The sequence below is a fragment of the Pholcus phalangioides genome, unplaced genomic scaffold (genome assembly GCF_987345545.1).
Source record: "Pholcus phalangioides strain wild (caught in Gottingen) unplaced genomic scaffold, Ppha-v1.0 ptg000007l_1, whole genome shotgun sequence".
Lineage (NCBI taxonomy): Eukaryota > Metazoa > Arthropoda > Arachnida > Araneae > Pholcidae > Pholcus > Pholcus phalangioides.
In genome coordinates this window covers 28,954,476-28,970,247 of record NW_028301600.1, presented here as the reverse complement: position 1 = coordinate 28,970,247, position 15,772 = coordinate 28,954,476, and the positions used below count along the sequence as shown (strand labels likewise).

At 34.5% G+C, this 15,772-nt stretch overlaps 1 protein-coding gene across 14 annotated transcripts in view; it reads right to left on the bottom strand.

The window, feature by feature from the left end:
- Positions 1-15,772, bottom strand: part of RhoGAPp190 (Rho GTPase-activating protein 190) — a 231,649-nt gene that overhangs the window by 179,073 nt on the left and 36,804 nt on the right. For all 14 annotated transcript variants that reach the window (XM_089232991.1, XM_089232992.1, XM_089232978.1 and 11 more), the window contains exons 5-6: positions 15,175-15,384; positions 9,932-10,234 (exon numbers count right to left, since the gene is read on the bottom strand). In XM_089232991.1, the coding sequence (XP_089089117.1) occupies positions 9,932-10,234; positions 15,175-15,384 (513 nt within the window). The remainder of the gene's footprint in view (positions 1-9,931; positions 10,235-15,174; positions 15,385-15,772) is intronic.

The window sequence follows — 15,772 nt, the reverse complement described above, 5'->3', positions numbered from 1 at the left end:
TTCGCAAAAAAAAAGTTGATTTGGTTAATATAATTTTCAAATAGATCTCATTTGGCTAACACTACAAATCTGGAGATAAATTTGCCAATATAGCAAACGAAGGTACTGATATGGAATACTGGAATAATAACATGGCATAGCTGCCAACTTTTGAAAATGAAAATTCGGGAGATTTTCGCGCAAACCCGTATTTTATGCTAAAACCACTCCCTAATAAATACAATAGGGATTTTTCCAAATAAAATAGGGATTTTCCAAACATAAAAGTTAAAGCGTAGGGAATAAAATCCCTACTGAAGTCAAATTGAAATAGGGATTTTTTTACACACATGGAAGTTAAACCCTTGGGAATAAAATTCCTAAGCAAAAAAACAAGTGAAATTGGAGGCCAAAACTTCAATGATGTAAAAATAAATATTGTGTTCAATCAGAAACGCCGTGAACGAACATTCTGCGCGAATGACCCCAAAATCATCGGAAGATGAAGGAAAACACCGTCAATTTTTGAAGAACACTGACTTTTTGTGACACTTGCTTTTTTCATTTCACGAGTGATGATGGCAGTCTTTCCATGACCGATGTTTATGTCCGTAACACAACTTGTACGAAAAGGAAAAGTCGGCCCTCTTCTGGAACGTTTGATGAAAGGAAATTTATCGGAATAATTATCTTTAAAATTGATTAAATATGTTTTTGCTTATCATTATGCATGCTTTGTTATATCGCACGTACGTACTTCAACAAAAGAAATTTTGACCATATGCGCGTCACTAGAATCTTCAATTATTATCCAGGACTATTGGCTGCTAAGCCATTTCCCTGCACGATAAGACAAACAACTTTCTTGTTACCATCAGAGGGTTTGTAAAACTTCCTTAAAAAGGGAATTTCCCCATTTACGACGTGTGACGTCATTTCGAAAGGGGAAAAAAAAGATGCTTCATGCCCCACAAGAAATTCCTTAGGGATTTTTTTATAAGCGGGGATTTTTTTTAATGAAGTAGGGAATTTTAAGGGACAATTAGGGATTTTTGTGATTTTCGTAAAAATTCGGGAGATTTAAGAACTTTTCGGGAGGTCGAGCGATGAAGCTAAAATTCGGGAGATTCCCGAAAAATTCGGGAGACTTGGCAGCTATGACATGGATATAACGTCACTACACTAAGGGAAAAAAATGGCAATCATGAAAGAAGGCTGAACTTGGCTTCTAATGGGATTGAATATTTAGTTTATTTCTGAAAAGTGGCAATGCTCCTGCTGAGGGAGAAATTTACTTTTGTTCGGTGTTAAAAGCGTAACTGACAGTTAGAAAAATGACGTCCCAAAACTGTATAACTCAATTTATGGACATGAGTGTATTAAGGATAATTCAGAATCACACAGAAATCGAAATCTAAAGTAAAAATTTCACCTGTAGAATTATCACACACATCTGCAAGAATGATATGCAAATTTCAGGAAGCCACCAGATGATGCCGATAGTACGTCACAATGACAAGAGTGTAAGGGGGGGGGTATATAAGGAATGGTGGCAAAGAAGTAAAATTGTTCACAAGAGTTCTGTAAGGCGCTCAGTGCCATAAGAGAATAGTTATGACACAGAAAACGCATGTGGATGATTTTTTGCGTGGTAGAATTATCGGCCGCCTGGAATGTGGGCGTACTCAGATAGAAGTATCCGAGGAACTTGGAATTGCCCAAAGTGTCATCTCTAGGCTTTGGCAACGATTCCAAAATAACGGAAATGTTAGTAGACGTTGGCAGTAACTGCCAAAAGAAGCAGACGGAGCACAGCATCCGACCTGTCTCGTCAGCTATCTGCAGCCACAGGTACCACAGTTTCAAGGCAAACCGTGTACAGACGTTTAGGAGATATTGGTCTATATGCTCGCAGGCCTGTCAGATGTGTTCTGCTCACGGCAACTCACTGTCGGCAGCGATTAGCCTGGAGTAGAGAACATGCAATGTGGACATCGTCACAGTGGGCTTGTGTGATGTTTTCCGACAAGTCCAGGTTTAGCTTGCAGTCTGATTCACGTCGGACTTTCATATGGAGAACGCCAGGTACCCGTTACCACCAAGACAGCATCATTGAACGACACCGGTACAGTGGTGCAACATTGCTCGTTTGGGGTGGAATTATACTAGGTTCTAGAACAGACCTGCATGTTCAAACCGGAACCATGAAAGCCCAAATTTATCGGGACATCATTCTGGAACAACATGTACATTTGTTTAGGGGTGCCATGGGCGCAGAATTTGTGTTTATGGATGACAACGCTCGTCCTCACCGAGAAAACATCATAAACGAATGCTTTGAATCTGAGGATATAACCCGTATGGAATGGCCAGTATTCTCACCTGACTTGAATCCGATAGAGCATGTGTGGGACATGCTTGGCCGACGAGTTGCAGCCCGTCAACCACCTCCTACATGTGTACCGGAACTTCGGAGAGCATTGCTTGCTGAGTGGAGTGATCTTCCCCAAGATCAGATCGATAATTTGATATTCAGCATGCCTAGGCGTTGTATGGACTGTATTTCATCGCATGGGAGACATACAATGTATTAACCATCATATCAACCATGTAATAGTAAGTTTTTGTAAAGGAGATATTTTTTACAATTGCTCCAGGGAGCAAAAATCATAGTTTTTATGAATGGTATCATACATACACCATCGTTTTTGTTCTTTATCTTTTGTTTAATAAATGGGCTTTATGAATAAGTAACTTTTTTTTGTTTCTGAACCTTTATTTGCCAGAGCTGGCATTATCCTCACTTTATGGACATGAGTGTATTAGTCAGATCCTAAAACAGAAAACACTTTTCTATATTAATTTTTCATAAGAAATTGTGTAATTATTGGGCGATCAATAGTTACCACCCTGTATGGATGACGTACCTGAAGTCTACACATTATTTGGATACTTTTTCTAATTTGAAGTATGCCTCTAGCAGGGTTCCCAGCAAAATCTGCTTGATCATTTCCCTGACTGAAAGCGCATATATAATTCTCATTCTTTATTGTCACTCGCATATATAATTCTAAACCCTCCAATATCACTTCAAATTATAGTCGTCACCACCCCCGTATTTGTGGGGGTTATGTTCTGGGGGTGGGGAAAATACGGGAAATTTAAGAATAACCAAAACCATAGTTTTTATTTATTTATCTCGTTTATTGAACATCATGAGAAGAGCAGGGTGACGCAAAAGTATAAGGGAATGTAAAAGAGGGTGCAGCGATTGGTTGTTGATGTTTTCTGAAAGAATATTGTTGATGTTTTCTGAAAGAATATTGTCGATGTTTTCTGAAAGAATATTGTCGATGTTTTCTGAAAGAATATTGTTGATGTTTTCTGAAAGAATATTGTTGATGTTTTCTGAAAGAATATTGTTGATGTTTTCTGAAAGAATATTGTTGATGTTTTCTGAAAGAATATTGTCGATGTTTTCTGAAAGAATATTGTCGATGTTTTCTGAAAGAATATTGTCGATGTTTTCTGAAAGAATATTGTCGATGTTTTCTGAAAGAATATTGTCGATGTTTTCTGAAAGAATATTGTCGATGTTTTCTGAAAGAATATTGTCGATGTTTTCTGAAAGAATATTGTCGATGTTTTCTGAAAGAATATTGTGATTTCTGTTTGCCATTTATTCTTCATATCATCAAGTATGTTGGAGTATGTTAACAAGACTTCTATTAATTTTTCTATATGTGAAGAATGTACCATAGAGGGATCTATATCACAAAAATAATCTATTGCTGATTTGAACTTGCAAAGCCCTCCTGCCATGTTATTCACAGTGAACTTGTCTTTTACTTCTTTATTTTCATCTTCGTCTGGTACTTGTTTCATTAGCAATCAGCTGCATTCATTCCTCCTTGGTCAATGCCTCCTCTGAATTGCTATTAATTAGCAGTTCAACTTCTTTTCTATATCCATATCATTCAACCCTTCTCCATCCATCTGTTTCGCTAAATGTGACAATGTCTTTTATCTTTTCAGTTGGCTCTGCAAAAATGGTTGTGTCATGGAGTGCACATTGTGGGCAAAGGATAATCTAACCAGAGTTGACTGTTTCTCTCTTAAGAGCTGCCATGGTTCTAGTGATGACAGTAATGGCATTAGTGATAGAGTAATTCTTCCATACCTTCAAGATATTTTCTGCATTTGCATCTTCTTCTATTGCGTGCACAATCATCTTTATTGAGTGAAATGTAAAGTGAGCCTTGAATGCTCGCATTACCCTCTGATCAAGGGGCCTGAATGGTAGATGTTGTATTAAGAGACATATAACAGACTTCTACACAATCCGTCAGCTTTGAACTCATTGGCATCTGGGTATCCAAGAGTTTTATTCAGTATCAAAAGAACTTTGAATGGCATGTCTTCACTCTCAAGGTACTTCCTGATTTTCGGAATGAAACATCATTTAAACCAATCCAAGCAAAATGTTTTCGTAGTCCAAGCTTTTCCATTGTTCATTCAAAATACTGTGCGGGAGCTTTGACTTATCCTTTCCCTTCAATGCTCACAGATTCATAGATTTGAAAATGATGGTGGGCATTACCATGTACCCATACGCATTTGCGCACACAAACATAGTAAGTCTACCTTAACTTGCCTTAAAACCAGGGGCTCGCTTTTCTTCTTGGATGATAAATGTTTTCTGCAGAATTTTTTTCCAAAATAGTGCAGTTTCGTCAGCATTAAACACCTGCTGAGGTGAATATCCCTTCTCTTTAATAATTTTCTGCAGTCTTTGGAAATTTTCTAGCTGCCTCCTGGTCGGCAGCTGCTTGATCGCCAGTGATTTTTACATTGCGTAATCCAAATCATTTCTTAAACCAATGAAATCAACTTTTACTTGCATAAAATTCTAATGAAATAGAAGTCTCACTAGCCCTTCCCTTTATAGAAGAGTAAATTAATCTTTTCGCTGTATTTCCCATTATAATATTACAATCAATTAGACTACCTTTTTCGTAGCAGTCTTGTACCGACAAAAAACCCTGCATTTTCGGTGTGAGAAACACATGGATTCCGTAGGCGATGCAAAGTTTTCGCTGCCACAGGTGCAGCTACAGCCACAGCTGACAGAATTTTAGATTCCTTTTTCTTGATATATCTCACTGTCCGTAATGGCGAGCCACAGCAGCAATAGACTTACTTTCGCCAAGCATAGCCAATATATTCAATTTTTCTTGTAAATTTTTCACTTTTTTTGTCTTTTCAGAGCATTATCGGTAGCACTAGACAAATGAGCCATCCTAAACATGCACAACTCAAATTTTGTAAACAAAACATGTGAATGAGCATTGCTGAAAAAAAATTCCAATGAAGAAAAAAACCCTGAAAATACGGGAACCGCGAATACAGGGTGGGGGGGGCGCAAATGTATATCACTTCACGGTGATATACCACTGAAAAGCACATTACAGACAGAATGATAATATTTTGCCGCCACCACCACCACCACCACCCCCTTACAAAATCAAATTGAGTATATGATCTTAAAGACAAAACCAGTTTCCTTGGAAATCTCACACAGAGATAATTGAATTCAAATCATTCTTCAACATATAACGGTTAAAGGTTCTCTACCCACAAGCAGGAAAAAAAAACAAGAGGATAAAATGTTTTTTCAGAAGAGATAGAAAAGAAATTAAGAGCTGGTATTGGGTTTGTTTTCAACAATAAAAAGGAGGGTCTCACCACTTTAGATCCCTTCATCTATTTACTCAGAGGGCAGATTGTTCCTTGACCAACATTGTTTTCCAGTATATATATGTAAAATCCCACCCTTCAACTGATAAGACATTTCTCTCAGTAGAGGATCTGGAGGAAAATGCTGATAAAGATTTTTTTTCTCTCCCTGGGAATCTGAAAAATAATCTTCCATGTGGAAGAAAGTGAAGGTAAACCACTTGAATGTAGATTTATCCTCTCTGATTTTTTCCCCTTCAGATTTTCTCTGGCTTTTGACAAATATTTCACATCTTCAATGACCGTTTTCTGATTCCCTCATTCTCCCTGACTTTCCAGGTCGCTAGGAACCCTGTCTAGGATCAAAGGTTTTCCAGTAATTTGTGGTTAAAGGAATTAGGTAGGCATCCTGTATACATATATACATAGCGTTTCCGAATTCCCAACATTTTGAAGCCTTCGGGAATCAGAAAATTGTATTTCTAGGGAATTCCCAAAATCACATATTTACAGTGAACCCCTGTTTATCCGACTCTCTCCATTTATACATTTTTTTCGGCTTCAATTACTCTTTCTACTTTTTAAAGTTAAAATATTTTATTTACAGGGCTCCCACTAAACAAATTAGAAAAAGTAGAGCTAGAAAGCAGGACGGGGAGGTTACCCTCCTTAGACAACATATAATCATAGCATAATAAAAACACACTTGAAAATTTTTTTTTCATAGCACTATTTCAGTATCCTGTAAGATACGACTCGAGCAAAAGCAAAATGACAGAAATGACTTGGTAACAAAAACAATTTTTGGCCAAAACAGGGTACTAGCAACCACAGATATTTCTTTTCTGTTTCTCCTCACAATATAAGCATTGTTTGTAGCATCAATCGCCTATGTCAAATCCCATCCCTCTTATATATATGTCTTTGTCTTGTATATATGTCTTGTCCAAACAATATTAAATAAATAAATTACATTCTTTTTTGGAGTCTTCCACAGTCTAGTCTGTCCACTCTCTTCTACAACGCACACAGTAAATTATGAAGACATGTAAGAATGATGCTCTTTCAAGACCACTTACAAAAGTACAGTGCAAAATATGTAAATTATAAGGTCAGACATAAATAATTCAAAGTGAACTGGAAGGTTTTACTGTATCATCCATCCTTTTTTAAAAGGATCTGTTTACATTTTACTGTTCAATGCCAGTGTAATCGTTTTTGACAAATGAAGCACTTCCACCTCTTCGCTGAGCATTGTAAATATTATTTATGCCTCTGCATGCCCTAAAAATACAGAAGACAATTGAATGCTACAAACCTAGAATAGGCCTATGTATCCAACTGCTTTGTAATGCAAATTGTTGTTTCACGTATACAAAAATGTGGACCATAATTGTGAATGATGAATGTTGGTTACTGCCCATGAAGTAATAAGTAAAAGTATTTTTTCCATCCAGACAGGTTTTAATGATTACTTTACTTATTGAACCCTCAAACTAAGAAAATGAAAAATTAATGAACCAAATGGTTCACATACACCATCCCAAATAACCTTAAAAATTATATAATTTCTGCTTTAGCAGAATCATCAATTACAATCTACAACATTTGTAATATTTGGCAATATATCGTGCATGATGACTCACTCCTCAATTAAAATCAATTACATCAATTTTGTTGATAGAATTTGGTAAAAAGGTAGGACAAGTGGGAGCCCTGCGTTTATGCACAGCACAACTTCAATTGCATGATGTTTTAATGACACAAATCCCAAATTTTGTAATTAATTGATTAATATTGTATTATAATATTAATGATCCATGCAGTAAATGCAAAAATTTGAAGATCTTTGCATTAAATGGTTAATCGTTCTTGTGCACTCGAGACTTCTAGTAACGGGTCTACTACTTCACCAAACACCAGCTCTGGCCATATCGCTGTATTGCAATTTACTGCCATTAATGAAATGGGTTGGAAATGAAGATGCTGTTTATCGGTGGTCATCTCAAGTTCGTTAGAGAAAATATCTTATCTATATCCTCCCTCGGGTTTGAAACCGGGACCATGACAGCAACCTTCACGGTGGTAGACAAGCATCTTACCACCATGCCACTCACGCGCTAGTAATGGGTCTAGCACCAGGTCCTAAATTTCATTGCAGTTTGGCCAGGCTCTGAAAGACTTATACAATTTCATATTTTTCCTCTTGCAGATTAAATTTATGCAGCATGAACGTCCATTTTTCCTCATTTTCCCACAGTTAGCAAAGGGGGAAAAAGAATGCTTACCTTTGCCTTACCTAAGATGGCTTTATTCCAATTATGCTGATCACATGCTTACACTTAATCACTACTGATAAATATAATAATTCATACCCACTAACACAAAATAAAAATTATATAATTCTGCGTTTTAAACTGCATCCAAATTTTTGAGATTTGTAGCTTCAACTGTACAAAGTATTTTCCTTCCTCCCCCACCATCACTTATACAGTTTTGTTTTTTTCTTATTTGAAGCAATTAAAAAACAGGGGCCAGTTGTGAATGACAAATTTTCCCAGGGAAGGGATTCACATGCAGTTTTTAATTATCAAGGTTGGGGGAGAGAATAAAGAAGGTAAGAAAGTATTGGCGGGTATTACGCCATTATTCTCAGAGGAAAAGGGAGCCCTTAACTAAGGTCATGATGTAAGGGGTGCGCGAGAAAATATAAAGGTATTATGCATATTTCACTTTAACAGAGAGCTTCTGCCTTTTTCAGAAATGGACGGACCCGCACATAAAATAATTAGGATAGCTATTGACGCTCTAGCACATTTAGAAATCACAACAGCCCGAATCGTAACCATGTGTTTTTTCAGATCTTATCTCCTTCGTTCATCTCTCGTTTTCTCTTCCCCAAAACACTTTAGGATTTCATAGTAGGCAGGGTTGCTAGTACAGTTTACACATATTGGAAGCTCTTTCCCCTACATGTTTTTTACTCAATCTATCTATATTCTCCCTCCCCTATTTTTTTCTCAATTTGCTATAGGTATAGAAAATTAAATTTTCAACAAATATTCTTGATATTCCAATATTCTTTACAAGATTTTTTTAAAAGCTTTTATATTCCATTTTCAGCATTAATGTGTCAACAGTAATTTTCCAGATTTCGGGAACGAGGAATTACAAAAAATTCCAGAGAACAGGTGGGTGAGAATTCTCACCTGGAAATCCTTTATATACACAAAGGTGTCCACTATGTTTATCAAAAATAGCTAATTCCTAAAGCATCATTCTTAGAGATAACATCCAATTACAAAATATATTTCAAATATCAAATTCTTTTGATTTTAAACTGCTTCTAAGATGTGTGACAACATTTAAAACTATTTTTGTCATTTTAAGTCACCTCTAAGAGTAACGGTTCAAGAATTAGCTATTGAATAACAATAATAATGGACATACTGTGTCCAGTAAAACCTGATTGGCCACCTCTCTTTAAAAAAACACAACCTACCTTTTGAAAGATTTTATTCATGGTTCAGAATTTATCCACAAATATATAAATTTTCTCTTTATTGAATGATCACCTGTGTCTGGCTTCCTTTCCAACTAGTCATCCAGGTACATTTAGCATTACTGCATAGGTTTATGATGTCTACAGGGTGATTGATAAAGGATGGGCTAAACTTGGAGATGGTGGTAAAAACCAAACCAAATATTTGGAGGGCTCAGAAGAGGGCTTTTTTTAGATATAAAAGCTATTTCTAGAAAACTAACTAAAAATTTTTTGCACTCTCATTTCGGTTTGGAGAAACAGAGGCTCTGCAATATATGGCTTCAGAAACCTGCTTGCAATATTTTATGGTACAGAGTACATTTCAGCAAAATAAAATGGTAGTTGTGGGTTGTCTGACTGTCTTGGTCAAAAACAATGCTATCAATTCAGAGCATACAGACTATGCAAACAAGATACTGTTACTTGAAGTAAAATTCGCTCATAAATATTCATATGTATTTTATTGGATGTTGCAGAATAAAACAAAGAAATACTTTAAGCATAAAAATTTAAATTGATTTCATGAATATGATTTTTTTTTACCCACAATGAATTTTAATTCTCTTAAAATTCCAACAAATGTGCTAACTATTAAGTTATCAAATATTTATTCACATGCAATTAAAATTATATTGAACAGAGAATGTATTAGAAAATTTAGAATGTACACACCGCAAGTCCTCCTGTAATTTTTCTGTGATCTTGTTGATATCTTCTTGAGTAATCACACTACCAGGACCAGTACTAGTGAAATGATAGAATAGTTCAGCATTTTCCAAAAGCAGCTCTTGAAAATTTTGTTTTGCCTTCTCAGTTATTTCTCTTTGATGTTCATCATATATTTCTTGCAGATCAACATCACTCAGAGCCTCGTAGCACTCTCTTCCCATGAATAAGACTTGTACTTCTGACAGTGGCTTACCAGGCGTTACATAACCAGTCTCTTCAAGCAGTTCTTTGAACAGATTTTTCATCCTATAAACAAGTAAGTATCTTAAGATATAGTACTCGTATTTTTTCCATTCAACTATATTTTGTTTTTCATCTTGAACTAATATATTCAGTCAAGTTGTCAAATAATAGCGTAACCTTGTTCAATCAAAAAAATTGTTATAGAGACAAGTCAATTTTTATAGAAGTTTACAAATTTCACTTGCATTAGAAAAATATTAACTTCCAGTCAAAACTTGAGTTAGCGATACCCAATTGTATATTTTGATTTTTATTTTACACAAAATTTTTCAAAAACCCATTTCTTCACTTAAGTGAAAGACAGTCATTGAAATCTACAGTTTTTTTACCTATTTTAGAGATTAGTTTTCTCGACCTAAGAATTGAATAGCAATTGAATTTTTGCTTCTTAAACAATGTGCTAAAGCATAGTTACTAAACTTCTCATCACTTTTTTTATTTTCTTTAAATGTGTCAAAAAAAACATGCTCACCTCATGTATTTGAGAAAACAAAGTCAAAAAAAAAATAGATGGAATGAATCAGCAGTCACAAATTTTACTTTTACTATCATTCTCATGAACAAATCAATCGAGTCTTCATGAATATGAATATAGAGTATTCATTAAGGTGCCTGCTTATGTGTCACATCCTGCTTGGAACAACCAACATGACTTCAATTCATTTCACACTACAATTTTCTTCCCCATGTCTCAACATTAGCTTATCAAGGAAGAAAATAAAAACATCATCGAACACTAAAATGGGACCGAGTGACAAAATAAGATGCAGAAACTCACTGAATTTAGTAGAATCAAGAGATTGCGCTTACTAGAATAAATCAAAATAAAATATCCCTTCCCAAAAAAACATTGAATTTTATCATTTAAATTTAGTTATTTAAATTTTATTATTTAAGAAGGTCTCTTCACATTTTTCTAAAGTCATTCTTCTGCTTTTCCAAGGCTTAGTTCATCCTGGGCTGGACTATGTTGAAAGCAGGGTTGTTAATTTTTTTTTTTTTAATTTCAAACTGATTTGATTTAAATCAATTTTTTTTTAATTTAAATCACAATTTTTTTTATTTTAATGAAACTTTTTTTTTAAACAAAATATATATATTTAAATATGTATATAATGTGCTAACGCATTACCCATTAATCTATATTTTCTTTAAAGAATATGCAGTTAAAGAAATTTTAACTTAAAAGAATGACAGCTATTTAAAAAATATTTGCAAACTAAAGAATCATATACTTGTGAAATATATCAGAACATTTTATTAAGAAAAGGAGAAAAAAAACCTTACACATTTCTTGAATATACAGGGTAATTCAGAAAAGATGTGAAAACTTTAAGAGGTGGTAGTGCACACAAAAAGAAACAACATCAAAGAAAATGCATGGTCTAAAATGGAATGCAAACATGCTACAGGGTGCAACATAGTAAAACCGAGCACACCAAGGCTCATGTGCTTGTAGTTGGCTGATCTTCCACCATCTCCAAAATCTCGTCTTCTACACCTGCTGTTCTAGCAGGTTTTTTGATTTGCATATGATTTGCAAGATGATTTGCATACAGTTTCTTCTTCCCCAGGTTGCATTTTCATGCATGGTGGTATTTTTCTCTCAATAAATTTCAGCAGGAATGCCATTTTGACGTTTGGGGAGCAGCCGTTTTGAACCACGCATTTCATGTTAAACCATGCATTCTTTGATGACAATTGTTTGTATTGGTGTGTACCATCACCTCAAAGTTTTCCCCATCTTTTCTGAATCACTCAGTATATCTTACAGCAGTATTGAATAATTTTAACTTAAATAATTGTTCATTTGCTTCACTAGAAACACTTTATTTTGATCACTTAACACAAGTTTTGATCCTGTGTATCATGGAAACTGATTTTCTAACTCAGCTTTAAATCCCTTAACTTCATCATTGTAAATCTTGGGTAACCATTTATCAGCTAAATCTGTATGACTACAGCATTTCTGATATTTGATTTTATATATTATAATACTATAAATATTTAAAAATATAATATTTAAAATAATTTAATAGAAAAATTCAAATCGCTTCTTAAAGCTTCATAAATAATTTTACTCAATCAAAACAGATGATTTTTCACATCTGAAATATAAATTGATTTAAATCAGTTATTTCTTTATATCAGTTGATAAAATCATGATTTAAATCACTACAACTCTGGCCATAAGGTTTTGGAGACCATACTTACAGAGGGACAGTGACTTGGTTGAGGGGTGCAGAGAAGAGCTACGTGCGCTCTTGTTAACACACAAAAAAAATGAAGACAGACTTGATTTCTTGAATGTTTACATTGGAGGAATGCAAGTCAGGGATATGATTCAAGTGTATAAAATTTTCAATGGGATGATGGACCGCAAGTTATTAATACACTGTCAATCAACTGCTTTGACAAGGGGACACCAATATTGTTAGGTAAGAGACAATTCCAGGTTGTGTTGCAGGGAATTTTTCTCTGAAGAAATGTTAATAAATAGAACAGCTTACCCCCGGACGTTGTAAATTCCAATACAATTGATGTTTAAAAAGAAGTATGATAAACATATTGGGATAAATCGATAAGCTATCCATACTTAGATAAGACAGTCATAATCTTTTTTATAGGCAGTGTATTATATACAAATTTTCATGATATATGCTTTTATATATTGGACATATCCATATTTTTTATGGGCATCTTAGCCACCTCATTGGGCAATTTGCCTGCTGTGGGCCTTTGTGTTTGTATTTGTATATTCTGATTAACAATCAACAAATGAAAATGTGCTTGCATATTATGAACACCTCCGGCAATGATTAACTGAAGAAATAAGCAGCAAAACACACGCAACAGAAAGTAATTTTTCAAATTAAAAGATACAAGCAATCAACACATGAACCAAATCCTTCTTGTTCTACATAAAGATTATACAATATATATATATGTGTAACATCTTTTTCAATTCAATGTTTGTTGAAGACTGTTTTTTTTTTTATTGGATTATATAATAATCTCTTTTTATAGCTAACTACCATACTTTCACGGATGTACACACGGATGCTGCATTACACCCTATAAGAATTATTTGTTATAAACTAGAATTTCATTAAAAAGGACAACCTTGAGCCCCTATTAGTCTATTACAACGACATTAAACTGTACATAATTGTTTTATACAGTATCTTTTGTAATAAATATTATGTGGCCAGTGCCTGTGTTCTTAAAAACATCCTGGGCAAAATGATTTTTCTGAGACCTTCAACTGGCGAGACAAGTTTACTTTTAAAAATTTTAATCAGATCTCACTTTCAAGAGGCTCCCAGGGGCCATGACCTAGTGGGCCTATATATTAAGGTGCACTGTATGTAGGGCCGATTCTATACAAATCACACTGTATAATTCTAGTGTTCAATTATTCTATTTCATCTTGCTCGTGAATTTGTTAGATTTTAAAGATTCTCAGAAATCAAAAAGCAAACATTTCAATCTTTGGTTGACAAAAATTACAGCCAACTTTTGACGTGCTAACTTTTGGAATCCAGAAATTCTCCCAAGGGGGGTACCCCACAGAGATTTTTTTTACGACTGCTAGATGGAAATGACCACGGTTGTCCTCTATGGGTGTTTTTTCTAACGACAACAGCAGTCATTGACGTGACAACGTGAAAGCTCACTTAAAATCTAATTTTCTGCCGAAATCTGGAGAGTAGGCAGGTCTTTATAAGTAATGCCGAAAATATAAATTTTTGCTGCATTCATAATTTTTAGCAGCCTTAATTTAATGATAATTTTCACTAGCCCAGCCCTACATGTGTTTTGCTCATGTGAATCATTACAGGGAATAAGATTGTCATCGCTCAATGTTCAATATATTTTGATTTCTTTCAGAGGCGGCATATTTGATAGAAAATAAACCACATAAGATTATATTTTTAGATCTTAACGCGATGACGGTTTTGAAATCCTGATTTTTCTCTCATAAGCTGAGAATACTAGAAAGAGCAAGTCATCTATATGTATATATATATATATTTTTTGTAAACAATTAAAATACTCCTGACTTTAAATAATATGTGTATTTTGAGATTCATAATTTGTTTTTTTTTAATTGCATATTTGTCATATTATTGCATGGGATACATTTTTTTAAATTAGCTTAGTCTCTCAGTCTTTTTTTTGCACAATATACTTTTTCCCTCTCCCTACGTCCTTTGTCACCCTTGGTTTAATTATTTTTTTCCTCTTTGTACTCACCTTTGTAATTTTTTTCTTCTCGTCGATGTTGCCTTAAAACTGTATTTATTTGCAATGTAAATTGTTGTACAAATTCTGGGGCTTCGGCCTAAACAAATAAATTATTATATACACTACCCCTGCCTATACATTTAACCAGATTTTACAGCATTTAATGTTTCGATTTCAAAAGATCATTATTGAAATTTTAGAATAATCCACTTAAAAATATAAAAATTCTCAAATTTCAATATATATATATATGTTATGCACATTGGCTTGTATGCATTATGTTACTACACACTTCAGTCAATGGCCAGTTCATAAACTGGTTGGCCACTTCACAAAGTGCCTAGACTTGGGCAGTAGCCAGTAACACATGTACACATTTAATTTACTTGAAGAAATAAATCTATTTTGATTAGTTTAAATTGAAACACATTTATTGAGGTTTCGGAATTTGTAAAGCAACATAAGTAGGATTATTCTTTCCTTTCTCCCACTTTATTTATTCAATATTGTTTGGCAGAGGCCTACAATTCAAAAACTTCAAATGAATACTCAACATACAATAGCCTTTTAGCCTAAAAACCATTCATCATAAAAACTTAACCTTTTTATTTATATTTTTTGTTTTAGTGGAGGTATAAAGAGGAGGGTTGAATCCCCAACTAGGGATTATGAATACTATTTAAAACCACACTAACTCTCGACGGTGTTCATCTGCTTCCAGGTTAGCCTTGTGCTCTTCAAAACATGCTTCAGCTTCAGGAGAATCCAGTATGTCTAGAGGAATACGTGTCTCATTGCTGTCAACCAAATCACTTTCTTGCCATGGTTGTTCATCTGGACTTTCCAAGAAATACTGGTTGAAGTCTGGATGCTGCTGGAGTTTAGCTCTAACATTTTTCCATTCACTTGAAAATAAAAGTAATTGCAAGTTACAAAAATTAAACTAGTTTTTATAGCAGGGGGGGGGGGAATACACACATTCACATTATTCAACACTAGACAGACTGGAATTTAAAACTATCTGGAATGATGAATAGCAATCGTTTTTGATATCCATATCAAAATATTGTTCATATACTACTAAACAAACACTTGATGAATGGATAATTGTTCTTTGCAAGTCCTGAATATACCAGCTTGTCATCTTCGACACAATTAAAGGATGAAATGATATGAAATCTTTCGTCATGCCACAAGCTTCATTTAGCAGTATTCTCTCACTTGCAATAAGTAATTTCTCAAGTTTCCGAACACATAGAACAACCACTGTGATATTATATGGGGTGGGCAAAA